This window comes from Dermochelys coriacea, chromosome 1 (assembly GCF_009764565.3).
Source record: "Dermochelys coriacea isolate rDerCor1 chromosome 1, rDerCor1.pri.v4, whole genome shotgun sequence".
Taxonomy (NCBI): Eukaryota; Metazoa; Chordata; order Testudines; family Dermochelyidae; genus Dermochelys; species Dermochelys coriacea.
In genome coordinates, this window is record NC_050068.2 from 7,734,148 (window position 1) to 7,761,224 (window position 27,077).

The following is a 27,077-nucleotide window of genomic DNA, read 5'->3' on the forward strand; positions in this document are numbered from 1 at the left end:
GGTAGGCCCCGTATTAGGGCTGGAGCCGGAGAAGAGGAAATCCCCGGATGGAGACACGCATTTGGCAGCCGCAGGGCGTCAGGGTGTTACAGAGACCTGGTGGTGGGGGGTCGTTCAGGGTAGGGGAGAGCAAAGCACCTAGCACGCACTTGGCTCAGTACAGGTAACGGATAATGGCGGGGCGGGGACTGGGAGCCAGGATTCTTGGGTTCTGTTTCTGGCCCTGGCATGTCACTCTGCCCATCTGTAAAGTGAGGCCAAGGATCCTGACCCGTCTCCCTGTGAGGCTTAATGGAGTGGTGTGTGTGCAGCTCTTCGAGATCCTCGGCCGGGAAGGGGGTGGAGCAGGGCAGGGGCACGGGCATAGGAGGAGGTGGACAGCCTACAGACTAGCAAGCCCCTGGCCAAAGGAGTCAGGGCCAGGAAATAACAGAGGGTGGTCCTGCGTAAACAGCCTCCCCGTCCAGCTCATGCTCCTACCCCGGGCATCTGAGCCCACGCACGCTCGCAGGTACACGGACCCACAGATCCACGCACGCTCACAGACACACAGATGCATGCACACAGGTACACGGACCCACAGATCCACGCACGCTCACAGACACACAGATCCATGCACACTCACAGGTACACAGACACACAGGTACATGCATTGTGACAGGTACATGCACACACAGGTACACGGACCCACAGATCCACGCACACAGGTACACGGACCCACAGATCTATGCACACTCTCAGTACACAGACACACAGGCACATGCACGGTGAGAGGTACACGGACACACAGATCCACGCACACTCACAGGTACATGCACACACAGGTACACGGACACACAGATCCACGCATACTCACAGGTACATGGACATACAGATCCATGCACACTCACAGGTACACAGACACACAGATCCACGCACGCTCACAGGCCCATGGACACACAGGTCCACGAACGTTGACAGGTTCAGGCATGCACACGCCTATGACATGGCAAGGAGCTGCAGAGCCAGTTGTGCCCAGGGCTTGTGAGCACAGCAGGCCCCATGATAAATACACTAGAAGCAAGAGGAAGACAAGGACAGGTTTGGCCTTTTACTCAACGAGGTGTGGGAGGGGGGTGCGGGAACAATAACAGAAAATGTGGAACTGGCAGAGGTGTTAAATGACTTTTTGTTTCAGTTTTCACTAGAAAGGTTAGTAGCCATTGGACGTCTAACATAGTGAACGCCAGGGAAAATGAGGTAGGATCAGAGGCTAAAATAGGAAAAGAACAAGTTAAAAATTACTTAGACAAGTTCGATGTCTTCAAGTCACTGGGACGAGATGAAATGAATCCTAGAATACTCAAGGAGCTGAGTGAGGAGATATCTGAGCCATTAGCGATTATCTCTGAAAAGTCATGGAAGATGGGAGTGATTCCAGAGGACTGGAAAAGGGCAAAAATAGTGCCAATCTATAAAAAGGGAAATAAGGACAACGCAGGGAATTACAGATCAGTCAGCTTAACTTCTGTACCCAGAAAGATAATGGAGCAAATAATTAAGCAATCAATTTGCAAACACCTAGAACATAATAAGGGGATAAATAACAGTCAGCATGGATTTGTCAAGAACAAATCCTGTCAAACCAACCTGATAGCTTTCTTCAACAGGGTAACAAGGCTTGTGGATAGTGGGGAGGTGGTAGACGTGGTATATCTTGACTTTAGTCACATGACCTTCTCATAAACAAACCAGGGAAATGCTACCTAGCTGGGGCTACTATAAGGTGGATGCAAAACTGGTTGGAAAACTGTTATCAGAGAGTAGTTATCCGTGGTTCACAGACATGCTGGAAGGGCATAAGCAGTGTGGTCCCACAGGGATCAGTTCTGGATCCGGTTCTGTTCAATATCTTCATCAATGATTTAGATAATGGCATAGACAGTACACTTGTAAAGTTTGTGGACGATACCAAGCTGGGAGGGGTTACAAGTGCTTTGGAGGATAATGATTCAAAATGATCTGGACAAACTGGAGAAATGGTCTTAAGTAAATAGGATGAAATTCAATAAGGACAAATGCAAAGTACTCCACTTAGGAAGGAACAATCAGTTGCACACATACAACATGGGAAATGACTGCTTAGGAAGGAGTCCTGCGGAAAGGGACCTGGGGGTCAGAGTGGATCACAAGTTAAATATGAGTCAACGGTATAACGCTGTTGCAAAAAAAGCAAACATCATTCTGGGATGTATCAGCAGGAGTGTTGTAAGGAAGACACGAGAAGTAATTCTTCTGCTCTACTCCACGCTGATTAGGCCTCAACTAGCGTATTGTGTTCAGTTCTGGGTGCCACATTTCAGAAAGATGTGGACAAATTGGAGAAAGTCCAGAGAAGAGCAACAAAAATGATCCAAGGTCTAGAAAACATGACCTAGGAGGGAACATTGAAAACAACTGGGTTTGTTTAGTCTGGAGAAGAGAAGACTGATGGGGGACATGATAACAGTTTTCAAGTTACAAGGAGGAGGGAGAAAAACTATTCTCCTTAACCTCTGAGGGCAGGAGAAGCAGCAATGGGCTTAAATTGCAACAAGGGAGGTTTAGGTTGGACATTAGGAAAAACTTCCTAACTGTCAGGGTGGTTAAGCACTGGAATAAATTGCCTAGGGAGGTTGTGGAATCTCCATCATTGGGGATTTTTAAGAGCTGGTCAGACAAACACCTGTCAGGGATAGTCTAGATAATACTTAGTCCTGCCACGAGTGCAGGGGACTGAACTAGATGACCTCTCGAGGTCCCTTCCAGTCCTATGAGTCTATGACATGGCAGTTCATGGGTGGAAGCGCCCTGCCCTGCAGCCTGCCAGGTGTTCTCTGCCTGGAGCACGGGAGCAGTGCTGGTGGCCAGCCAGATCCGAGCACCGGCTCCACGGGGGCGGCTGTCTTCTCATCCCCTTCTCCCTTGTTCCGGCCAGATTCTGCCTGATGGTGAGGAAGGGCTACCGGGACCCTCCCTATCACAACTGGATGCACGCCTTCTCCGTCTCCCACTTCTGCTACCTGCTCTACAAGAACCTGGAGCTGGTCAAATACCTGGAGTAGGTGGATGGTTACGGCTCCTGCAGAGAGCCAGCTTCCCCCCGCCCCGGTTCTGTACCCCGGCCCCTTGGCCTGTGTATCTCCCAGCTCGGCTGGTCGGGCGACCTACACCGCCCTCTCTCCCCAGCTGATTCAACAGGTGGCGCCCTCCCCTTGAATCTCCATCAGCCCAGTTTCCTGGCTTGGTGCTAGGAGGCGCTGCGCCACTCTCCAGGGTGCACCAGCTGACACAGGCCCTCGCCGCTTGCCCACAGCACATTGCACAAGTCAGGGGGTTGGCCCTGGGCCGTTCCACACTGCCACACTGAATTCCCACATGCACGGCTCCTCTTCATAAGGCCCCTGCATGAAACGGCAGCGTTCCAGCCCAGAAGTGGGTGCACGAAGTGATCCCGGCACTATGGGTAGGTCCATGAGCTCAATGGGGATTCTCCCCCCCCCGACACACTTTCAGTGGCGGCAGAATGTGGCTGCCTGCCTGGAGCTGCAGAAGTGAGGCTTGTTCAGATGGCCCCAGCGCCAGAGTCCCGTCAGCCTGGAGAGGTCACTGCAGAGAACGGGCTGAGCTGGCCCCCAAGAGAGGGAGGCATTGCCCCAAGAGCCCTTCCCATCCCTCGTCACCGTGATTCAGTGGGTCCTTTTCTCCACAGAGACATCGAGATCTTCGCCTTGTTCGTCTCCTGCATGTGTCACGACCTGGACCACAGAGGCACTAATAACTCATTCCAGGTGGCTTCGGTAAGGCCGGGGATTACAGGAGATTCGTTAGTAAACCCGGGGGATTACAGGAGACCTGCTGGTGAGGCTGGGAGGTTACAGGAGATCTGATGGTGAGGCCGGGGGGTTACAGGAGATCTGCCGGTGAGGCCGGGGGGTTACAGGAGATCTGCCGGTGAGGCCAGGGGGTTACAGGACATCTGATGGGAAGGCCGAGGGATTACAGGAGATCTGATGGGAAGGCCGGGGGAATACAGGAGATCTGATGGTGATGCCAGGGCGTTACAGGAGACAGAAGATCCTCAGGCACCAGGCCTTTGGCTCCCTGATGGGGCTGGAGATGAAGCTGCTGGGGGTCGGGCTTCCCAGACACCTCGTTGTGGGGGAACCAAAGGCCTGGGGACCTCGCTCTGAACATTGGGCCGCTATTGCTAAGCAAAGGAAAATGTACAGCGACGAGAGGTGACATAACTGCCCCACAGCCCCTCCAGGGGCAGGAGGAGCCATGGTGCGGGGAACACTGCAACTGCCATGAGCCGAGCACCCAGGACCTGCCCCAGCTCGGGAATGAGCTTCAGGGGCATTTTCGCCTGCTTGTTTTTCACTCCCCCTCCCCTGTGATTCCGGCTCCCAGCCCCGCCGCGAGGCAGGGGGCTGGAAACGCTCCAGTCACTTGGCTCGGGTTCGAGGAGACCACTCCTATGTCACAGGGGGACAGCCTGGCCTCCTGTTCGGAGGGTGGGATCCCTCAGTGGGATCCCTCCCAGCCCCCAAGACGCAAGGGCCAGCGCCTCTGGCTGATGCCAGATCTCAGCCCTGCGCCCTACAGTGGGAAGGGGACCTACTACTGGGGCTCCCCATGAGCAGAGGGATGGGACGGGGAATATACAGCCGGTGGGCCACAGCAACAGAACGTGCCCACCCCCCTCATGGCCCCTGTGTGACACAGGCGGCCGATCTCGGCCCCCTGCACCTGTAGATGGGCTCCTGATCCCAAACCTTACCAGCCCCAGTGCCAGGGTTGGGTCCCTTCTGAGGCCAGGCTGGGAGGCCGGCAGGGCTGTGGCAGGGGGGCACCTGCCCCGCTGCAGCCCCCACTAACCCTAAAGCTCCAGCGAGACGGACGCCCTCACCCCTCACTGGCTGGCCTCCCAACACGGTGCCCCTCTGTCTTCCAGAAATCCGTCCTGGCGGCGCTCTACAGCTCCGAGGGCTCTGTCATGGAGGTAAAACACTTTCTGCCCCGCGCCTCGCCTCGTTCCCGCACCCTGCCGCACTCAGGGTGCGGGGTCTCGCTCCGGCAGCTGCTTGCCTAGCTCACCAGTGAAACAACTGCGGCAGTTCTCGTCCTCGGGGGGGCTCCGCAGCTCCACACTGGCAGCAGGGCAGGGTGGCTGTCACAGGTGTGGGGGCCATGGATAGATGGGCATGAAGTTCCCCATCACCTCCTCCCTCACCCGGGGACAAGGAGAGAGGGCAGCTTAGGGAAAGCCCAAGGCCTCGGGGGTGGAATATCAGGGAAAGCCCCTGCCTGCCCCCTCTGTACGTTCCCCACAGCCCAGCCGTAAGGCGCATGGAGTCCTGCCCCGCTTGTCCCTATGGGTTGGGGAGGGGGAGTGCATGTACCGATGGGGGGTGCTGCCCCCTGGTGGAGCCCTCTCACTAATGCAGCCCTCCCTCCTGTGCCTCGGTTCCTCCCCCCCGCAGAGACACCACTTCGCACAGGCCATCGCCATCCTAAACACCCATGGCTGCAACATCTTCGACCACTTCTCCCGCAAGGTGAGTGGGGCGGAGCTCGCTGCCAGTGCCCCTCACTCCTGACATGCAGCCCCCCTGCTAGTCCAGCCTTAGACTCCCCACAGCCCGTTCTGTCGATGCATCTTTGCTGCATCCAAGGCCCCTGACTCCTGACCCGCCGGATCCCCTGGCACTCCAGCCGGGCCATATTGTACCAGATTCATGGTGCAACTGGCTTCTAGGCATGTGCCGAGACTGTTTCCCTTTCGGGCAGGGCCCCCTCAGGATTAGAGCCCTGCTCTCCGGGTGGGAAGGGCCAGCCAGGCACTGCGCCTCACTGAAGCCACATCCAGATGGAGTCCTTCTCCCAGAGGTGTAAGCCGGCCTGGGCTTCGCTCTTTGGTTCCTTCGGCGAATCGCCGGGCCAGAGGCAGCGAGCCCCGTTGTGCCAGCTGTGGACCCAGCTGTGGACTCCACTGGATAAAAGCCATAGGGCTGCGAGGTGGAAGGGAGCATGGTCTAGTGGTTAGAACAGGTGATGGGGACTTGAGTCTCCTTGGTCCCATTTTCCGTCCTGCCACTGAGTCGTTTGGTGACCTTGGCTGACTCCCTTGACCTTTCTGTGTCGATCAGGCCGCGTGGTGTGAGGTCACCGAGCCACGTGGCACTCAGCTGCGGTGTGATTGGCCTTGCAGGATTACCAAAGGATGCTGGATCTGATGAGGGACATTATTCTGGCCACGGATCTCGCTCACCACTTGCGAATCTTCAAGGACCTGCAGAAGATGGCGGAAGGTAAAGGCCCCCGGGGCGCTGGCGGGAGCGGAAGGCATTCGCTACGTGAAACCGGCCGCTAGCAAATGCTCCCGGATCCCGGCACCGGGAGTCTGGAGTTGGTCCCTGGGATGGCGGCCAGCAGCCACCCGAGGGCTCCCGCGTGATTTACAGCTAGAACAAGAAAACGTCTCGGGGCCTGGGTTTAGAAACAGCAGCAGACTCCACTTGTCCTCAGCTTCCCTTTGAGGGCGGAAGTTGAAATCTGCAGGTTGTAATGCTCCTGTGTGACCACTGGGGGGCAGCTACCACTCACTCCTGAGCTCCTTCACTGTGCCCTGACCCCGCTGGGTGCAAATGCCCCTGAATGCAGGGGGATGCTGACTCCTCCTGCACCGTGTCCCTGTCAGGCAGGCATCTGGGAGCGGCTCCTGGAGCCCTACAGCCCTGCAGTGGGCCCAACCCAGGGGAATCCAGAGTAGGGCCCATCAGCCTCAAAGGCTCCTAATTCCTCCTGACACCAAGGAGAGCTAGGCGCCTAAACCCCTTGGAGGATCTGGGCGTGAACAACTTGGCAGAGCTTTTCCATCTCTGAGCGCGCTGGGCTCCAGCCAGCTGGCAATGGGCTGGAGCTTGGCTGGAGCACCGGGGCAGGCTGGGGAGAGGGGTCACCAGCCCCGAGGCTGGGACTGCGGGAGTGCAACACGAGATCTAACCCGCTGGCGCCCAGTAATTCATCACTCACCCCTCTTTCTCCCCTGCCTAGTCGGCTACAACCCGGAGAACAAGCAGCACCACAGCCTGCTGCTCTGCCTGCTCATGACCTCCTGCGACCTCTCGGACCAGACCAAGGGCTGGAAAACCACCAGGAAGATCGCTGTGAGTACCAGTGGGGCCCCTCCTGCGCCGTGTGGGTGCCTGGGCCCAGCGTAGGGGGGCACCAGCCACTTCCACGGGGGCTGTGCTATCCGAATGTGGGATCCAGGGGTCCAGCGCCCCCTGGAAGAGTAAAGGGGGAGGCTGCTGTGCTCATTGGTAGGAGCTGCCACCTACAGCCGGGGCGCATCCGGGTCTCTGTGCTAATATCACATATTAGCTCCATCTGCTCCAGTACAGCTCCCCCCAGTGGCCAGCACTTAGCGCTAGAGAGGCGGGCAAAGCAAGTCCTACCGTTACCCTCGCCAGCTGCACAGTGCTCCTCGTGAGAGAGCGCTCCTTCTCACTCCCAGCCGGCAATCATCTTCTGCTCTGAGCATGGGGGCTGCTCAGCCAGATCGCCGTCCTGCCTTATCGGTGCGCAGAGCGTTAGCAGGCCTTCGACTGTCGCAGGGACCTTCCTGCAGCAGTGAGTGCCACAGGTCAAACCTGCCTTGTGTAAGGCAAGGTCTCCTCTAGCTTGCTCTGCACCTTGCTCTGAGTGCGCTGGCCCGGTGAGGCGAGCTACACAGCAGAGACTCGTCTCTTCCGAGCCCTGCAGACCCTCCTCACGTCCCTTCGAATTGTTAGAGCCGTATCGGTTAAAACACTGAGCGTGCTGAGAAATGTCAGTGAGGGTGAGAGGCCCCGTGTCTCACGGGAGGTGCCCGGCACTGTCTGGGCAGACGAGTCTCTCTCTAAGCAGAGCAGGGGATCCTGGAGCTAGCGTGGAGCGATTCTGATCCATGGCCTTTCCTTCACAGGAGCTGATCTACAAGGAGTTCTTCTCCCAGGGAGATCTGGTACGTGAATAAATCCCTCTGGGGCAGCCGGTGTGTCGGGCTTGGCTTCCTTCCATTTGTTCCCAGGCCACCCTGTGCTGCGGGCCAGGGGCTGCATTTCCAGCGAGAGCGCGCGGAGGTTGGCTCTCACTCCAGGGTGTCTGATGCCCGCGTTTCACCCGGATGTTGGCGTGACCGGGGCGGGCTGCAGGTTGGCATGCTGAGCCCATCCTAAGGGGCAGTTTGTCCTGGCTGGGGACAGGAAAGCGTCCAAAGACTCCCCCCCATCCTTAGATTGGGTTCGGCTCAGCTGTGGTTCTTCAGGACATCTTAAAAAGCCCGGCGCTGGCTCTCCACACTGAATCACCTGCCAGCCTCTCCCTCTGACGCCCTCAGGAGGCACCAGACACGGGCCAGGTGGAGGCAGAGCCAGGCCTACGGCTGGCCCTCTGCACCCTCCATCCATGGGGCTGTGTGCTCCCAGAGGAGACTAAACCAGCCCCAGGCTGGCTGGGCGTCTGGCACAGGGTGATGCGGGCCGGGGATTGCTGGCTCGGAGGCGTGAAGCCAGGGACTGCAGGGATCACGGCCCCCTTTGCCTGTTCTCTGCAGGAGAAAGCCATGGGCAACCGCCCCATGGAGATGATGGACCGGGAGAAGGCCTACATCCCCGAGCTGCAGATCAGCTTCATGGAGCACATCGCCATGCCCATCTACAAGTGAGTCCCCGGGGGCCGGCTGCTGGGGGCGGGGGAGGGCTCCGCGCAGGAACAGCGCCGACAACAGCAGCGGCTGCATGGCGCTTAGCAAGCCGTGCGCCCCCGCCCCTGCATGGAGCCCCCCCCCAGCCCTGACACACACACACACACACACCCCCTCACAGAGCCCCCCAGCCCGGACACACACATACCCCCCCATACACAGAGCCCTCACACACACACACGCACCCCCGCCCCCGCCCAGAGCCCCCCCAGCCCTGACACACCCATACCCCCCACACACAGAGCCCCCCCCAGCCCTGACACACACACACACACACCCCTTCCCAGAGCCCTCCCAGCCCTGACACAAACATACCCCCACACACACAGAGCCCTCACACACACACACACGCACCCCCGCCCCCACACAGAGCCCCCCCAGCCCTGGCACACCCATACCCCCCCACACACAGAGCCCCCCCAGCCCTGACACACACACACCCCTTCCCAGAGCCCTCCCAGCCCTGACACAAACATACCCCCACACACACAGAGCCCTCACACACACACACGCACCCCCGCCCCCGCACAGAGCCCCCCCAGCCCTGGCACACCCATACCCCCCACACACAGAGCCCCCCCAGCCCTGACACACACACACACACCCCCCTTCCCAGAGCCCTCCCAGCCCTGACACAAACATACCCCCACACACACAGAGCCCTCACACACACACACACGCACCCCCGCCCCCGCACAGAGCCCCCCCAGCCCTGGCACACCCATACCCCCCCACACACAGAGCCCCCCCAGCCCTGACACACACACACCCCTTCCCAGAGCCCTCCCAGCCCTGACACAAACATACCCCCACACACACAGAGCCCTCACACACACACACGCACCCCCGCCCCCGCACAGAGCCCCCCCAGCCCTGGCACACCCATACCCCCCACACACAGAGCCCCCCCAGCCCTGACACACACACACACACACCCCTTCCCAGAGCCCTCCCAGCCCTGACACAAACATACCCCCACACACACAGAGCCCTCACACACACACACGCACCCCCGCCCCCGCCCAGAGCCCCCCCCAGCCCTGACACACCCATACCCCCCACACACAGAGCCCCCCCCAGCCCTGACACACACACACACACACCCTCCCAGAGCCCTCCCAGCCCTGACACAAACATACCCCCCCGCACACAGCCCTCACACACACACACACCCGCCCCCGCATAGAGCCCCCCCAGCCCTGACACACACATACCCCCCCACACAGAGCCCTCACACACACGCACCCCTGCCCCCGCACAGAGCCCCCCCAGCCCTGACACACACATACCCCACACACACAGAGCCCTCACACACACACCCTCACAGAGCCCCCCCAGCCCTGACACACACACACACCCTCCCAGAGCCCTCCCAGCCCTGACACAAACATACCCCCACACACACAGAGCCCTCACACACACACGCACCCCCGCCCCCGCACAGAGCCCCCCCAGCCCTGGCACACCCATACCCCCACACACACAGAGCCCCCCCAGCCCTGACACACACACACACACACACACACCCCTTCCCAGAGCCCTCCCAGCCCTGACACAAACATACCCCCACACACACAGAGCCCTCACACACACACACGCACCCCCGCCCCCGCCCAGAGCCCCCCCCAGCCCTGACACACCCATACCCCCCACACACAGAGCCCCCCCAGCCCTGACACACACACACACACACACCATCCCAGAGCCCTCCCAGCCCTGACACAAACATACCCCCCCACACACAGCCCTCACACACACACACACCCGCCCCCGCATAGAGCCCCCCCAGCCCTGACACACACATACCCCCCCACACAGAGCCCTCACACACACGCACCCCTGCCCCCGCACAGAGCCCCCCCAGCCCTGACACACACATACCCCACACACACAGAGCCCTCACACACACACCCTCACAGAGCCCCCCCAGCCCTGACACACACACACACCCTCCCAGAGCCCTCCCAGCCCTGACACAAACATACCCCCACACACACAGAGCCCTCACACACACACACGCACCCCCGCCCCCGCCCAGAGCCCCCCCCAGCCCTGACACACCCATACCCCCCACACACAGAGCCCCCCCCAGCCCTGACACACACACACACACACCCTCCCAGAGCCCTCCCAGCCCTGACACAAACATACCCCCCCACACACAGCCCTCACACACACACACACCCGCCCCCGCATAGAGCCCCCCCAGCCCTGACACACACATACCCCCCCACACAGAGCCCTCACACACACGCACCCCTGCCCCCGCACAGAGCCCCCCCAGCCCTGACACACACATACCCCACACACACAGAGCCCTCACACACACACCCTCACAGAGCCCCCCCAGCCCTGACACACACACACACACCCTCCCAGAGCCCTCCCAGCCCTGACACAAACATACCCCCACACACACAGAGCCCTCACACACACACGCACCCCCGCCCCCGCACAGAGCCCCCCCAGCCCTGGCACACCCATACCCCCCCACACACAGAGCCCCCCCAGCCCTGACACACACACACACACACACCCCTTCCCAGAGCCCTCCCAGCCCTGACACAAACATACCCCCACACACACAGAGCCCTCACACACACACACGCGCCCCCGCCCAGAGCCCCCCCCAGCCCTGACACACCCATACCCCCCACACACAGAGCCCCCCCCAGCCCTGACACACACACCCTCCCAGAGCCCTCCCAGCCCTGACACAAACATACCCCCCACACACACAGCCCTCACACACACACACACACACCCGCCCCCGCACAGAGCCCCCCCAGCCCTGACACACACATACCCCCCACACACAGAGCCCTCACACACACGCACCCCTGCCCCCGCACAGAGCCCCCCCAGCCCTGACACACACATACCCCCCACACACAGAGCCCTCACACACACACCCTCACAGAGCCCCCCCAGCCCTGACACACACACACACCCTCCCAGAGCCCTCCCAGCCCTGACACAAACATACCCCCACACACACAGAGCCCTCACACACACACCTACACACACACAGAGCCCCCCAGCCCTGACACACACACACACATACCTACACACACACACACAGAGCCCACACACACACCGAGTGCTGCAATCGGATCCTGTTTAACCAACCCCCTTCCCCCCCACACACCACTCATACACTGCCCTAGGCATCAGATCCTCTTTAACCCCTCCCCCTCCCACACACACCCACTCATCCCCACTCCACATACAAACACACACCCCTCTTTAACCCCTCCCCCCCCATACACACTACACTCGCACACAGCCCTGGGCATCAGATCTGCTTTAACCAAACACACACACTCTCACACAATGCCCTGGGCATCAAATCCTCTTTAACACCCCCCCCCACACACACACCCCATATACACACACACCACCCTGCACATCAGATCCTGTTTAACCAATCCTCCCCCCCACACACACACACACGCACGCACGCATGCACACCCTGCCATCAGCTCCTGTTTAACCCCGAGGGAGGGCACGCCGCAATCCCTGGTACCCTCCAGTGGCAGGGGCTGCTTAGCTCCGGGACAGTCAGAGCACGGCACAAGCCTCACTGGGCACTCTCTGGCGGGTGGTGGGTCTCCCCCACCCCCGGAACTGGGACTTCATCAGCACGCCCCACCCTAAGATAACGTCCAGCTGGAAGAGAAGAGCAGCGAGTTCAGGCCTAGAGGGGCCTCCCATGATCAGCTGCAGGCAGAACCAGCGAGAGTTGGTCTCCTGGTGCCTAGAAGGGCCAGGAGCAGGCAGAGGCCAATCAGGGCCAAGCAGGCCAGATAAAAAGGGCTGGCTGGTGCTACTAGTGGCCAGATCTGGGTGAAGCCGAGAGTGGGAAGGCTGGCTCCCTGCCCCTGCCCCTGCCCCTGCCCCGCTGGTGTTTGCCTCATATGTCTGGTATGGACTGTCACCCCCAGGTGGCTGTTTCGAGTTTAATGCCCATTTGTTCTCTCCGGCCAGCCCTTGGCAGCGTGCGGGCAGCGCAGAGGGCCCCCGTTCGCGGCCCCTGGGGCTATGGCTCGCCACCCTTCCTGCTGACGGGCGTTCTCCTTGTCCCCCAGGCTGCTCCAGGACCTGTTCCCGAGAGCCGCCGAGCTGTACGAGAGGGTGGCCAGCAACAGGGAGCAGTGGACCAAAGTGTCTCACAAATTCACCATCAGGGGCCTCCCCAGCAACAATTCGCTGGACTTCCTGGACGAGGAGGACGACCTGCAGGGGCTGGACAGGGAGAGCGCCAAGATGAACGGTTGCCTGGTCACGGAGGGGCACATGGAGACGGTGGCGCAGTGAGGTTCTCCTCAGTGCCGCCGGGGGGGGTGGGGGGGAGCAGCGACGGATCGACAAACCCAGCGACGCTTTGTCCCTTTTCTCCTGGATCCAAAGGAAAGAGGGAGCTGGTTTTGATAAATCCTTATTTGTCCAGGGGGTTCTCTACAGTCACAGTCCCCCCCCCACCCCCCAGGCCGTGCCTAGCCCCGGGGGTGGGACGGCGGCTCTGATTCACACCTGTTCAGGACACTCACCCACGTGCTCTTTTGGATGCCGGGGCAGGTGGGAGGGGGCGGGCGTTATTCCTTGGACTCCTTTTGCTGTACATTGAAATGAACTGCACTTCCCTCATCCCCTTCTGTACGGGGGCTGTCACTTTTCAGCGGCTCCAGGGCTCGGTGTCTGCGCTAGGAACAGAAGTGGGTTCACCAGGGACGGGGAGAGTGTGTGCTTTGAGAAGGCCTGAGGCTGCCCTTCCCCTCTGGGCACGGCTGCCCTCGCTTCCCAGACCAGGACCTCATGCTTCACGCCCTCCTGAGAGCTGAACGTCATGGGCTGACCGACATGGAGGACTTTCGCCGATGGCTGCTTCAGGGTTGGGGGAGAGGTTTTCCTGCAGGCTGATCTGCAAGCCCTGGCTGTTGAATGGGGAGTTACATGGCCCGTGAGGCTGGGACAGGGAGAGCTGTGCAGGGAGGCAGGGACGGAAAGGAGAGGGGACCAGTCGCCGAGGAGAGCAGAAATGTTCCCGAGGGTTGCAGAGACGAATGGCCGGGAGAAATCACGTGTGGCGCGTCCTCGTGAACGTAGCTGTGGGCCTGGAGCAGTAGGGCCGTAGAACCGGGTCTTTGCTCAGGGATGTCTGGCTGAGAGCACGATGTGTTTTTCTGATCTCCAGGCAGTCGGGCATGACGGGTCTCGTACTTCCAAGCACAGGCTCACGGCTGCTCTCCTCCCAATGACAGCCTCTCTGCTCTCGGATCCAGGGCCGGCCGCCTTCTTCTGTCTCACGGTGATGGAGACGCCCAGGGGGCCTGCCCCTGGGAGCTGCAGGCGTACAGATGAAGGGTGGTTAGATCCAGAGAGGAGCACAAAGCCATCCAACGGGGAAACCTGTCCTGAGAGGACACTGCAGGGGAGGAGAGACTGGAGTCTGCAGGCCATAAAACGCCCCTGATCCATGCATGTGCCTCTAACTGCTGAGCAGAAACGCCAGTGCACGATCACTGCCAGCTTGTGATCTCAGAAGGGGGCATCTGCGGGGCCAGAGCCACACCTGGTGTAAGCAGACGCACATCCAGTGAAATCAGCACAGAGCACTTTCCCCTTCGCCCACATCTTGGCCCATCGCTGCCTTTGTAATTGAAACCTGCCCTTTGGATGCTTTAGCAGAGAAGTCCCTGTACCCATGTGTGCCCTGCAAATACCCAGCTGAGCCAGCAGCCAACCACGCAGATGTGCCCCGGCTGCCCTTGATGGGGCGCGCCGGTTCCAGAAGGCGTCTCCCTGAGCAATGGTGTTCCCTGAGCAATGGTGTAGAGCCAGAGCGCAATTAGCCAGCTAGCACTCTGCACCCTTCACCAGATGCACGGGCCACCTGTACCTTGTCTAGCGGGGCCAGCACGGAGATTATTTAGAAACCTAGATTGGACATAGAATCCAGAGGGCATGTGTCACACACGCCATCCGAAATGTCCCGGGGGCAGCATTTCCTGTGGACGCTGGAGGGGTTTTAAGCCTCCTTCAGGCCTTTTATTAACACGCTCACCGGTCTCTTTTCTGCTGCACCCGCTGTGTTAGTGGTTTGGAGCTGACAAGTCTAAGTGACTCGGGGGATGGTGGGAATGCAGCAGGGAGAGAAACGTGCCAGCCACCGAGCATACACTTGCTAGCAACGTACCCACGTGTCACACTCACAGACCCTAACCTGGCGCTTTCCCCGCTATATGCCTTGAATTCCGATTGAATCCACGGTCTGCGTAAGGTCTCGGGCCCGTGAGTGGCAGAGCTGCAGCAAAGCGTTCAGCTGATCGTCAGGAAAGCAGGAAATATGGACTTTCTCCCCTAGGCCAGTACTGTAGTGTTGTGGCCAGCGCGTCCCAGCTGCCCGTGGACTCTGAGGGACAAATCGTCGTCTGCTGAGCAAATGATTGTCACGGGGGCGAAGTGTCCCAGCTTTCAGGAAAACACATGATAGTTATTTGCGATGGGGCAGAGCCCTGTCTCCTGCATGGCCTGGTTCCACTGGTCCCACGTTCTCACTCAAGAGGACATCTGGTGCAAAGCACTTGCAGGTTTCGTTTGCTATTGATCAGAGGACAGGCCTGCTGGTAGAGTCCGTGTGGGCCTTTAAATCCTTTCCCATGTCATCTTTCCCTGTCAATCGCAACAGTCACTAGTGTACATAGCCCTGGGCGCTGTTCCTCCTTGGGAAGACACTGAACAGCCCGGGCTGGAGTCCTGGCCTCACTGAAATTGGTGGGATTGTGCCATTGACTTCAGTAGGGCCAGGATTTCGCCCTGGCTGTTCCCCCCCCAGGATATCGCTCTGCGCAGAGGCCAGTCTGCTGCTTTCTCACTTGTCTTCTGCGTGCTCAACTTGATTCTTTCTCACAAGGGGCGTCAGCATGGGAACGGGGTCTTGGATCTCCACGGCCAGGTGCTCCTTGGTCTCCCAGCTGACGGCATAAATGGCTCTGTGTGGTGATGACATAATTCCCACCACTGGCGGTGCTCGAGGGCCATCAGCAGAGGGTGAGGTACCCAGATGAAGACCAAGAAGCAGGAGCAGTAGGACTGTGGCATCCGCGGTTGAGGATTATGTCTCGCCTTTGTCATGAGCTGGATTTGATGGACGGATGGGACTTCCTCTCTCTAACTCCTGTACGAGAGATGGCCCAAAGCTAAACACCCTACACTGAAGAGCCCCAACCTTTCGGAAAGTTTAGAGCCAGATCTGGGCTTATGGGTTGGCCCCATCGAGTTGAAACAGACCAGAACCCCGATCCAAGGTCTCCCTCAACTCGCCCTTTCCGGCCTAGGCCCCTAACCCTAACCCCTGCTCCACACAGTCCTCCAGATAATGAGAGGAACGGGAGCTACAGGAGAGCGCCACCATCTAGAGGCAGAAGAGACTCCAAAGAGAATGTGGTCAGGTGGAATCAGCTGGTCTTGTGTCGTTTTTTGTAGCAAGTCCAGAGAACCCAGGCTCTTCCCCAATAATGGATACTGCAAAACATGGAGGTAGGCTAGCGTGGCCCAGAGGTTCCCGACACTGCAAACTGCATTGATCAAAATGAACCAACTGTGGCTGTTCCTAGGGGGTGAAATTCACCCTGTGCAGAGTGCTAGTGTAACACCGACAGACCCCGGTTGTCGGCAGATGGGATCAAACCTGGAGCCTCTGGAGCTTAGTGCATGAGACTCTCCCACATGAGCTAAAAGCCACCTGGCTCTTAGCTAAGGCTGCAGCGGACTCATTAATCTCTAAGTGGTCTGGGTGCCACCGGAGGGGACAGAACACCACACCCAGGAGGTGTGAGAGTTACACTGGCACAAGCCCACTGCACGAAGTCCCAGCTAAACCCTATTTCGAAGGCACAAGCAGGCCACAGGGGTGTATTTCACAAAACCTGGTCCCTTTGCTTTGCTAAAGCAGCACCTTCTGAAATAGCGAGCCTAGCAAATCTCAACCAAAGCCATCCGACGCCAACCTGGCTGCAGGAGTCTTTGCATGCTGGCTGTGGGGTGTCAGCGCGGGGTGGAGTTGCATAAATGTTTTGTGGAGGGGGATGATGATGCCCTTACCCAGAAAAGAGGCATGCTCACTGCTGAGTGTCTCAAGAGTGTTGACTGGCCTGCGTTACGTGGGGGCTCAGACTCTGTGGTGGCAATGGTCCGGTCTGGCCTTAAAACCTACGGCTGAGGAGCGATTGGAGCTGCCGGGTGTGTTTAATCTTGGGGCATGGCTACACGTGCAGAGGTAGAGCGTTGTGGGTTAAACCCGCCTTCGTAGGGCGCAGTAGGGAAAGCGCTGCAGTCTGTCCACACTGACAGTTGCAAGCACACTGGCCTGGCCACATTTGCAGCATTGGGAGTGGTGCATGATGGGCAGCTGTCCCCCAGAGCACCTCTTCCCATTCTGGCGCTGTGACTTGTGGAAAGGGGGTGGGGCATTCTGGGTCCTGTCCCAATCCCCTGTGAGGCACCGGTTCGCATCCCAGCGTTCCCTTTGCTTCAGTCCACATTGGGCACCATTTTTCAATGGTTTTTGTACTGCGCACGCTGTCTTCCCTTTCAGTCTGTGGGAATGGAGCCCGAACTGCTGAGGAGAATTTTCAGTGCTGTAAAGTGGGGGAAATCCCAGTCAGAAGCACATCGGGGGTGTAAATACCCATGCTGGTAAACACAGCAGCTGAGGCTTAGAGTCCTGGAGATCATGCTGCAGGTTTCCAGCCCAGAGCACCGCTCAGCATGGGGAGAAAGAGGGAGCTGGTGTTTAGGGCAGCAGATTGTGTCCTAAATGAGGATGCTGTTCCTGGCTTTGCCACTGACGCACTGCACAACCTCAGGCAAATCACTTACTCTCGCCCTGTGCCTCAGTTTACCCATCCATGACTCCCTTATCTCACAGGAGCCGCTCTGAGGCTGGAACCATTATTCAGGCTTTGAGAGCCTCGAATGGAAAGGGCTACCAAAGTGCATCAGTATAATCAGCAGCTGGACTATTTACCTGGGGAGGAAGGGCAGGGTTGTCTGGATCCTGTGGGTGGATGAGCACTGGAGTGTGTAAATGTAGGAACATCTGGTCTTCAGTGACATGCAGTACACATGGGTGTCATCCCTACCTGTTCTGCTCAGCATCCAGCAACCAGACATTGGCTCGTGCTGTGGGTATGAATTTCTTGTGAATTTGGGCTACATAAAGGTTTTTCTCGGGGTCTTTTTTTAATTGTATGTTTCTTTGAATATATGTCATGTGTGCTGATGTATGTGGGGAACAGCGGGAGACTCTGAAGACAAGGATGCTAACCGAAAACATGTATTCATTTGCCTTACCTATTCAGAGTTGCCTTTAGAAAGATGCTTTGTATAAAATACTTGGTAGGACCTTGCGTAGTTACTAAACGTGAATGTTGGCTGATAGCTTTGTATAGGAGTATGTCTATTTCTTTCTACCACAATCCCTCTTAGAACAACTGTAAGTATTTGCAGAGGGGACGATAGCAAAGAAATTGAAAAAAATAAATAAAAAAACCCCTAAAGGCAAAAAACCCTCCCAACCCTGAAAACAAAGCTTACTCTGATTGTTACGCTCCATTCGATTTTATCTGGCAGTGCTTGTAATTAATTTGTAACCACCACATTGTATTATAGCCATTGTTTGGGAATGGGAAATTATTTATCGACACTCCATCTTCCGCTGCGTGAAGAGCAAAGTTGACGGCATATGTAAACTTGCGGTAACATGGTTTTAATGATAGTTTCTAAGGGTCTGACTTATCCATTGGTGGCATGCTGGAAAAGGGCGCATAGCATGGGGGGGGGGTATCAGTGGGTCAAATCTATCCCTTTTTTCTCCACTGGAGATGTGTAAATAAAAACAGAGGGTGAAATTCACCCCTGTGTAAGGCCTGTGCATAACTAAGCACTAGGACTCAGGGGGTGCATAGAACTTATGCTGGCCTGATTTCCCCCTTGGAGAACGCCACCCCTGCTAGCTTACGTGCGAACATCAGCGCTTTTCCCCCGCAGCCTAGTCCTTTTCTATTCGGACTCTTTCCTGCAAATGAAGCAAGGGCTGTGACCCGTGCCAGGTGCTCCCTTCCTTCCGCTCACTTGCAAGCACAAAAGGGGGAAGGGGGGGGTCACAGACGCACCAACATCCACACCCCGCTGCGTAGATGCCACCTGGATTCCCCTGGCACTGTATAAAAGCGGAGACAACAAACCAAACCAAAATGTGAAGTGGCTGCTTCCAAGTTGTGGCTGTGTTTTGCACCCTTGCTGGTTTTAATGTTGCTGTGTATGTATGTGTGGTTCTTTTTCTCTCTCTCCCTTGTACATAGCCACCTGTAGATACTGTAAAGCCCGGCCGGTTTGTAGGGGTTCTCTTACCTAGCGTGTGTGCGTGTGTGAAATATTTTCCAGCTTTTCTGTCTTCTTATTACATTGGTTGTTCTGGGGTTTCATTTTTTTCCTCCCTTAAATAGTTGTGAAGGGGAAAAATGGGGAATTTTCTTCCTAATAAATTTCATACGCCGATCTCCAGTGTCTGCTTTTTATTCTGATTGGGGACCAGGTGGCCGATCGCAAGGCACATGGCTGGCTGTTTTGATGTATCAGGTCTCAGCTAAACAGGAGCTGGCCTGTTTCAGTTCCGGGGGGGCAGACTTCCAAGGAACACCCGGAAGTGGTGTTGGTGATACAATAGGTGGGGCTCTTCCTTCTCAGTCAGCAGACCTGCCTGATGGTGGTGTTAGTAGGATTACCAGATAGCAGCTGTGAAAAAATGGGACAGGGGGTGGTGGAGGTAATAGGCGCCTATATAAGAAAAAGTCCCAAAAAATGGGACTGTCCCTTTAAAAACAGGACATCTGGTCACTCTAGGTGTTAGGGGATAGCTGCCCAGAGGCTACAGAGGTTTCAAAAAGTCCACCCCAATCTTGGCTTCGCTGATGTCTCCAAGGCAGTTTAAGGCATAGTAGTGGGAGTCTGTCATGTTATTTGGTAATGGAAATGCTATGTGTCTCCTAGACTCATAAATTTTAAGGCCAGAAGGGACCATCATGATCATCTAATCCGACTTCCTGCACTTTGCAGGCTATAGAACCTCACCCACCCATTCCTGGAATAGACCCTGAACCTCTGGCTCAGGCACTGACGACCTCAAATAATGATTTAAAGACTTTGAGTTACAGAGAATCCACCATTTACACTAGTTTAAAGCTGCAAGTGACCCGTGCCCCATGCTGCAGAGGAAGGCAAAACCCCACCAGGGTCTCTGCCCATCTGACCAGGGGGGAAATTCTCTCCTGAGCCCAGATATGGAGATCAGTTAGACCCTGAGCATGTAGGTGAGACCCACCACCAGACCCCTGGGAGAGAATTCTCTGTAGTAACTCAGTGCCCTCCCCACCTAGTATTACAGGCCATTAGAAGTTTAGCAACCCATGCGACTGGACAAGTTTAGTATGTCTGAAAACCAGGCCAACACTACAAACCGTTCTGAGCCAGCTGGTGTACATGTGCGTCACTGTCCTCTACAGATGAAATCAGCACTGCTCAACTAGGTGTCATAGACCCTATGTTATCTTTAGCAAAAGGAGATTTTCCTTTCTGTCATGTGGTAGGCCCCTGGCCTTTCAGAGCAGGAAGCTCTGAATGCTATCCCTACTCTTGCTGTAGGGTGAAGTAGCCAGCTGGAGTGGTAGATCATGCCTCTGAAGGTACTGGCCCCTCTGAGAATAACCTTAGCAGGAATGGCGTGGATGCAAACTCACGGCGGCAGAGAGATGCTTAATGGCCAAGCGATGAGCAGAGCTTCCAGCTGTTCAGAATCTCCCCACACGTAGTACAGATGGTGGGATCCTACCGATTCTTTCGTGGAACGATGCAGGGGCCAAATCTGCCCCAGCTTACGGCTGGTGATATCCTGGGTCTAACAGTAACGGTGTCTTGTCTTCTCAACTCTTAAACGCTTGTTAAGCCTCTGCTCTTTCGTCTTTCTGGAGTGTCTCGTTCGCTCAGCTTCGTGCTGGAGGAAAGGGAGTGTTTCTAAAGTTACTTTTAACCCATTATGTAAAGTAAAACAAAAGAAGGAGGCATGCCCTTGGGCCCAGGTTAGGAGTGAGGTGCACAGCTGACGGTTCTGATTACATCCACTAGGGGGCAGTGGTAGCAGACACACAATAGCCGATCCATTAAGGCACATTTCATCCTAAAACACTTGGCAAGTTGCATTGAAATGCAGCCACTTCTGGGGAGGACAACAACTGTCTGGTATACAGCAGTCTGCACAGCAGTGGGGAGAGGAGACTTTTTAGCCGAGATCGGTGGGATAAACCCTCTCCTCTTACGAAAAATGCTGTGGGCTCTTTAGCATCGCCACCAAGTTGAGTGACCTAGGCTGTTTAGGTCTGCACGGGGAGAGCCGTGCACAGTAAAGAGTTTGCCTTCGCCACTGGCCACCTCCTGCATTGCAAGCCCATACGCTGCACTCGCACCCTGTTCTGCCCTCTCTGTCTCCTGTGTACGGGGGTGTGGTTCTGGCCAGCCCGCTGCTCTTTCGGAGCTAGCTCTCCAGCTGTTATGCTTGTGAGCACACCCTTCCAACCCGCGACCGCAAGAGAAATCCGAGACCAATGGACGAGGTAAAAGGCCCAAGGGGCCCCGCCTTATGGGCGTGGGGCCACCACAACCTGCTGTCTCCAGGCTGTAAGGAAAGTCCCCAGCCTGTTCTTCACCCGTTCCAGGCCCTGGCTGACACCGCGAGGCAGGCTCCTGCTTTGGCAGTCACCATACGCCCTCAGGCTCTAGGTGGCAGGACCCTTCTCCCCAGCAGCCGCCCTCCCATGGGGGGGTCATGTCCCCCTGGCTGAGCCCGGCCTTCAAGGACCTCTTGTCCGGCGACGTTGCTGCCCAGGGCCCCCCTCGCTCTCCCAAGTTGCTCGCCACTCTCAGCTTAAGTTCTTTGTGGCCCTGCCGGTCTCTGCTCCCTGGCCCTGGGCCCGCGGCTTCCTGATGCATTGGCGGGGCCCTTCCTGCAGTGGGGGCTAGGCGGGCATTTCCTAGCTGCTACCAGGTGGCGCTGCCCAGCCCTGGCAGGGAAAGAGGCACTAGAGAGACCCTGGCACCCACCCCTCCCTGCCTGGGGAGCAGCTGGAGCGGGAGCTCGGATCCACAATGGGGGTTTGGTGCTAGGGCTGGTCCCTGGCTCAGCTGCGTGGGGCAGCCATGCCTACAGGCTCTCCGCTGGGCTGCTCAGAGGAGGCTGCATCAGGCGTGAGTGAGCCAGAAACGGGGGTGCATGGAGGATCGGGGGGAGCAGGCCCAATCCGGCCGGAAGGACGCTGGGGAACAACTGCCCTGGCCCTGTTAGTTGGGGCTCTCTGGTGATAGCTTCCTGTCTGGAAGAGGAGACCAGGGCCTCCCCACCCCCAGACATACCCACTCACCTTACCGTGGCTGGCAGCGCTGGGAGCTTTCGCACTGACACCCGCAGCTAGAGATGATTAATCCTGAGCTAAGCCGGCGCCTGCCTCTGCTCTCTGAGGCTGCCCGGCGGTGTCAGGGGGCCAGTCTCATCCTACCCTCTCTTCCCCCACCTCCCCTCTCGGGCAACTCAGTTTCCTTACGTCCCGGAGGGGAGACTGGGCTAAGAAACCCCACGAACGCCACATTAGTGCGGTTGTGTCTCCGTCCCAGCAGCATAGGGCAGCTGCCCTGTTTCGCTCCCTGGGGGAGTGGGTCCCAGCCTCTGGGGCAGGGACCTGGGCCTTCTGCCCCATGATGTCTCTTGCTCCCAGAGCGAAGCTGGAGCAGCTCTTCCAGCCCCTGGGCCCAGCAGCAGCCAAGTCAATAAACCCCATTCAACAGTGAGCCCTTGAGAGGGGCAGGCTGTGGCCAAGCCCCCCTACTACCCCCCAGGGGGGTATGAGTGGTGGGGGTTGTGGGGCAGCGGAGCCCCACCATGTGCTCAGAACAAGCAACGCTTGTCCTCGAAAGTCTCTCTGTGGAGTCCCCGAAGCAGACAGAACAGGACAGGGAACACCTGGCCTCTGACATGGGGAGCCCCCCCATCTCCAGGGAGCGCCCAGTGCAGGCTGGGGCCAGCAAGGAGCCATATAGAGACCCCCAAGGAGAAGGATTCACACCCCAACAACACGGCACCCTTGCTGGGGGGGCGGGATGGACAAGGAAAGAAGAAACACACCCAGTTTTGCCCCCCCCAATCCCTGAAGAGACTCAGCCCATTGGGGGGAGTCAGTTCGCAGGGATGAGGGAAACCTCCTCAGTGCCTGCTGGCCCCTGGGTGATGCCCCTTGGCCCGCATGGCTCGCCGGTCTGCAGGGCTGGGCTGGGCCCATTAGGGGAGCGACTGGGGTTAGAGTCAGGGGGGTTCCTCTTTGTTTACACAGGCCTGGCTCCCTGACCACCACACACGGTGGTTTAGCCAGAGGCTGCTCTAGGCATCAGCAAGTGGGGCAGGCGGCAGAGATGTGGTGAGCAGGGGCGTGACGTACCCCCACACTAGCTGGGGTGTGATGTACCCTAACACTAGCCTGCCCTGCACTAGCTGGGGTGTGACATACTCCTGCACTAGCCTGTCCCACACTCCTGCGGTGTGATGTACCCCCCCACTAGCTGGGGTGTGACATACCCCCCCATTAACTAAGGTGTGATGTAACCCTGCATTAGCTCGGTGTGATGTACCCCCGCACTAGCCTGTCCAGCACTTGCTGGGGTGTGACATACCCCCACGCTAGCGTAGGTGTGATGTACCCCCCCACGAACAGAGGTGTGCTGGAACCCGCACTAGCCTGCCCTGGGCTCCTAGGGTGTGACATACCCCCACACTAGCCAGTCGCAGTGCAGACTAACGGTCCTTAGCTGTTCCTTAATGCACATTGCTCTCGCCCTCTGTGAAACGGGCTGAGAGCGAAGCACACTAAGACCCGTGGTGATGCGGGTCAGCAGGGTGCCTGAGCGACGAGCGCCCAACACACACCAAGACCTCGGCTCAGACCATGACGCTGGAGGGCCCAGCCCAGCAGGTGCTACTTGGGGGAGCCCTGAGCATGGCCTACCCCCCAGCAGCCTCTCCCCGGACATGGGCCACCCAGGACAGGCAGTGACCAGGTAAGTGGCATCCCCTGCCCCTCTGTGCCCCCATGTCCTACCCCCCACCCCAGCTCCCCCTGCCCAGGCCCCTCCGGGCCTGCCACCATCTCCTCCTCCCCCCCATGTCATAGCCCATCTGCCACTCAGAGTCCTGCCTCCTAGCTATCTCCCACCTCATCTGCCCCCCTCCTCAGCCCTCCTACCCCCCAGGTCCTCCTCACTGTGTCCTATCCCCCAACCCCATCTGCCCTAGGCTCTGCTTCCTGTCCCCTCTTTTCCTAGCTCCCCACCTCAGCTGTATCCTGAACTCCCCCAGGTCCTGGCCCCAGTCCCCACCCTGTGTCTGGACTCCAGCCCCCACTATTATCCCCACATTGTTGCATGGCCCATCCTCAGGCCAGGGACCTCCTAACCTGGTGCTGCTCCCCCTGCACCCTAAGGTGCCATTCAGATTGACACCCAGAGGGGTTCACTTAGGATGGGGGGGCAGAGCCCGATGGGGGGGCAGTGGACCCCTACACAGAGTCCCAGCGCATGGTGCTGTTAGGGGCAGGGTGCATCAGTTTAAATCAAGGCTATTTAAATCACCAAGTGGAAAGCCTCAATTTAAATTATTGATCATAATCAACTTTTTCCATTTGTACTTCAGTGATTTTCTAAAGAAAGGTGCATTTTCATTGGCTGATATAACCATTAAAGCATGTTGATTTACAATGAAAAGGAGCCTTTACGCTGGATTCGGATGTTCCACTCCCATGGTTATGGGGTCAGAGCAAATGGTGGGGATTATGGAACAGAAATCTAAACAGGCAGAAATACCCCAGGTCATATCTAGTCAACATCATCACCCAGCCTGACCCGTACCCCACACCACAGACAGCGGACCTGCTAGATCTACTGGGGAAGCAAAATTCATTAGCACTCTGGATTGGACTCGCAGATATCGGCAAATTCCCTTAGATTCTGATGCCCAGGAAGTCAGCTTCTGTAGTGGAATCTGGCCTGTCTGAGTTTAAGGTTATGCCCTTTGGATTAATTAGTGCAGGGCTACCTTTCAGAGGCTTGTCAGTGAGGTACTGCAGGGCTTACAGGTCTTTGCCAGGGCCTATGCACACGACTTGGCTATTTTTAGCGATCTCTGGCCAGACCACCTGAGCCACGTGGGAATTGTATTGCAGAGGCTTAGAGAAGCCAGCCTCACTGTCACGGTGTCCAAAGGCAAGATGGGGGCCGGGGAGGTACCTGATTTAGGACACAAGGTGGGGCAGTGGGTTTGTTCATACTGACTCTTTAAGAAGCCGTTCAAAATTGGTCTGTCGCACAAACCAAGAAGCAGATCCAATCCTTTATTGGGCTGGTCAGCTATTACTGGAGGTTTGTAAAGGGAGTTAATGAAATTGTGTCCCCTATAACAAACCTTACAAAAAAGGGGAAGCTTGTCTACAGAGCCAGTTTTCGTAAGCCCCGAATACAGCAAACCCTTTGTGGTGTGCACTGATGTGTCTAACGTTGGGTTAGGCACAGGGCTAATGCAGGCTGGGGTGGAGGACAAAAGCCCCCCCCCATTGTCTTCTTAAGTAAAAAACTGACCCCCACCAAACAGAACTATGCTGTCATCGAGAGAGAATGTTATGCCATAGTTTAGGCTATTAAACAATTTACGCTTTATCTGCATAATGGAAATGTTACCTGCACAAAATTCTCTGTTACTCACACACTCTAGGGGCACCCACCTTTACCCAGTTCCTAGGTCTCAAGGCGTAACCCTGTTAATTTAAGTACCCACCCTTACCCAGTTCCTAGGACTCAGGGTGTACTCTTTGCGGGGATGCAGGACCTTTTATCAGTGAAAGAGCCTTACACAGTAATATCCTTATCCTCTATTTATTAATAATTATTAAGCAGAATACACATGCTAAGCATACAATGCTGTGCTAACCAATCCTGATCATGCAGATGGACTTTCCCTGTTGGCCAGGCAAGATCAGTCTCATCTGGATGTGGTCACTGCACATTGTAGTTGTGCAGAGGATTCTTAGCAGTTCAGATCTTAGGCTGTGTCTTAGAGGCGAGTTCTTCTTCTTCTTCCAGGTCTTTCCCTTTCCTTATTCTTCTTTCCTTCTGCTGGTCTCCTTCTTGGACCCCAGTTTATATAGTGAAACTTAAGTCCTGCTTAGCTCTACTTTAACCAATCATTTTACTGAAATTTTACTAAACAATTCTCTAACCTATTCTAACATATTGTAAAACAATCTTTTAACCAACTATACCCCACCACCTTAAATGATTTACACCTAGAAAAATGAGTAATGTAAGAGACAGAAACAATCAAAGAACCAGACAGAGACCAAACAGACAAAACAGTAAAGAAGTAGGGATTTCACAACTACAACTGTTGATCAGAGATTTCTTGCCAAACAGAATGCCATCAAAGAAAGTTTTTTTGAACCATCTTAAGATCTGTTTATCTGGTGATGGTGGGTGCTATTAGGACTTGTATTGTTTTGATGCAGTTTAGATGGAATGTGAGGATGAGACTTTCTACTTCTTAGCTGATGGTTGCTGCTGTCCTAATGTGGCTGCAGAAAAAGGCCTTAGGCCCTACAATATGGCTACAGAAAAAAATCTTATCCTTACAATGTGAGGTTCCAATGGCCCACTCCCCACTAAGATGGTTACACCAAGTCACACGGACCAATTTGGGGCATTACGCTGCAGGCTAGCTCTGCAGGAGTATGATGTGGTAATAACTCATAGCAAGGGAAAAGAAAATGTAGTGGCAGGTGCCTTATTAAGAATAGGGAACCCTGAGGCATATTCAAGAGTCCCTTCACCATTTTTGCACTGGGAATGTGATGCTGGCAGACCAGGTGCCAGCTCATGCCAAGGACCCCATGCCTCAGATGAACATTGGCAAACACCGAGCTGGAATCAGCCTGGCTTGCCTGTTGTGGCAGCATTGTTAAAATAGGTATTTGAATGACAATGTTTCGTGTTTAGAATGTATTGAATGCTTGTGAGTTGCTCCCTTCATTAATCTCACCTATAATAGCTCTATTCCCTATTGGAAGGTAATAGTTGAGCAGTTGTATGGTAAGCCTCTGTGACTGTGTAAATCGCCAAACAGGAGAGAGACATTGACTGGTGCAAAGTGCTGATCTGCAACCAA

The 27,077-nt window shown here is 56.5% G+C and overlaps 1 protein-coding gene across 3 annotated transcripts in view; it reads left to right on the forward strand.

The window, feature by feature from the left end:
- The window catches only part of PDE2A (phosphodiesterase 2A), a 393,111-nt gene extending 373,781 nt beyond the window's left edge, over window positions 1-19,330 (forward strand). For all 3 annotated transcript variants that reach the window (XM_038378055.2, XM_038378059.2, XM_043504002.1), the window contains 9 exons: window positions 2,957-3,079; window positions 3,731-3,818; window positions 4,976-5,023; window positions 5,505-5,579; window positions 6,233-6,332; window positions 7,078-7,190; window positions 7,991-8,029; window positions 8,621-8,727; window positions 12,859-19,330. In XM_038378055.2, coding sequence (XP_038233983.1) covers window positions 2,957-3,079; window positions 3,731-3,818; window positions 4,976-5,023; window positions 5,505-5,579; window positions 6,233-6,332; window positions 7,078-7,190; window positions 7,991-8,029; window positions 8,621-8,727; window positions 12,859-13,087 — 922 coding nt within the window. In that variant the 3' untranslated portion in view covers window positions 13,088-19,330. The remainder of the gene's footprint in view (window positions 1-2,956; window positions 3,080-3,730; window positions 3,819-4,975; window positions 5,024-5,504; window positions 5,580-6,232; window positions 6,333-7,077; window positions 7,191-7,990; window positions 8,030-8,620; window positions 8,728-12,858) is intronic.
- The last annotated feature ends 7,747 nt before the right edge of the window (window positions 19,331-27,077 follow it).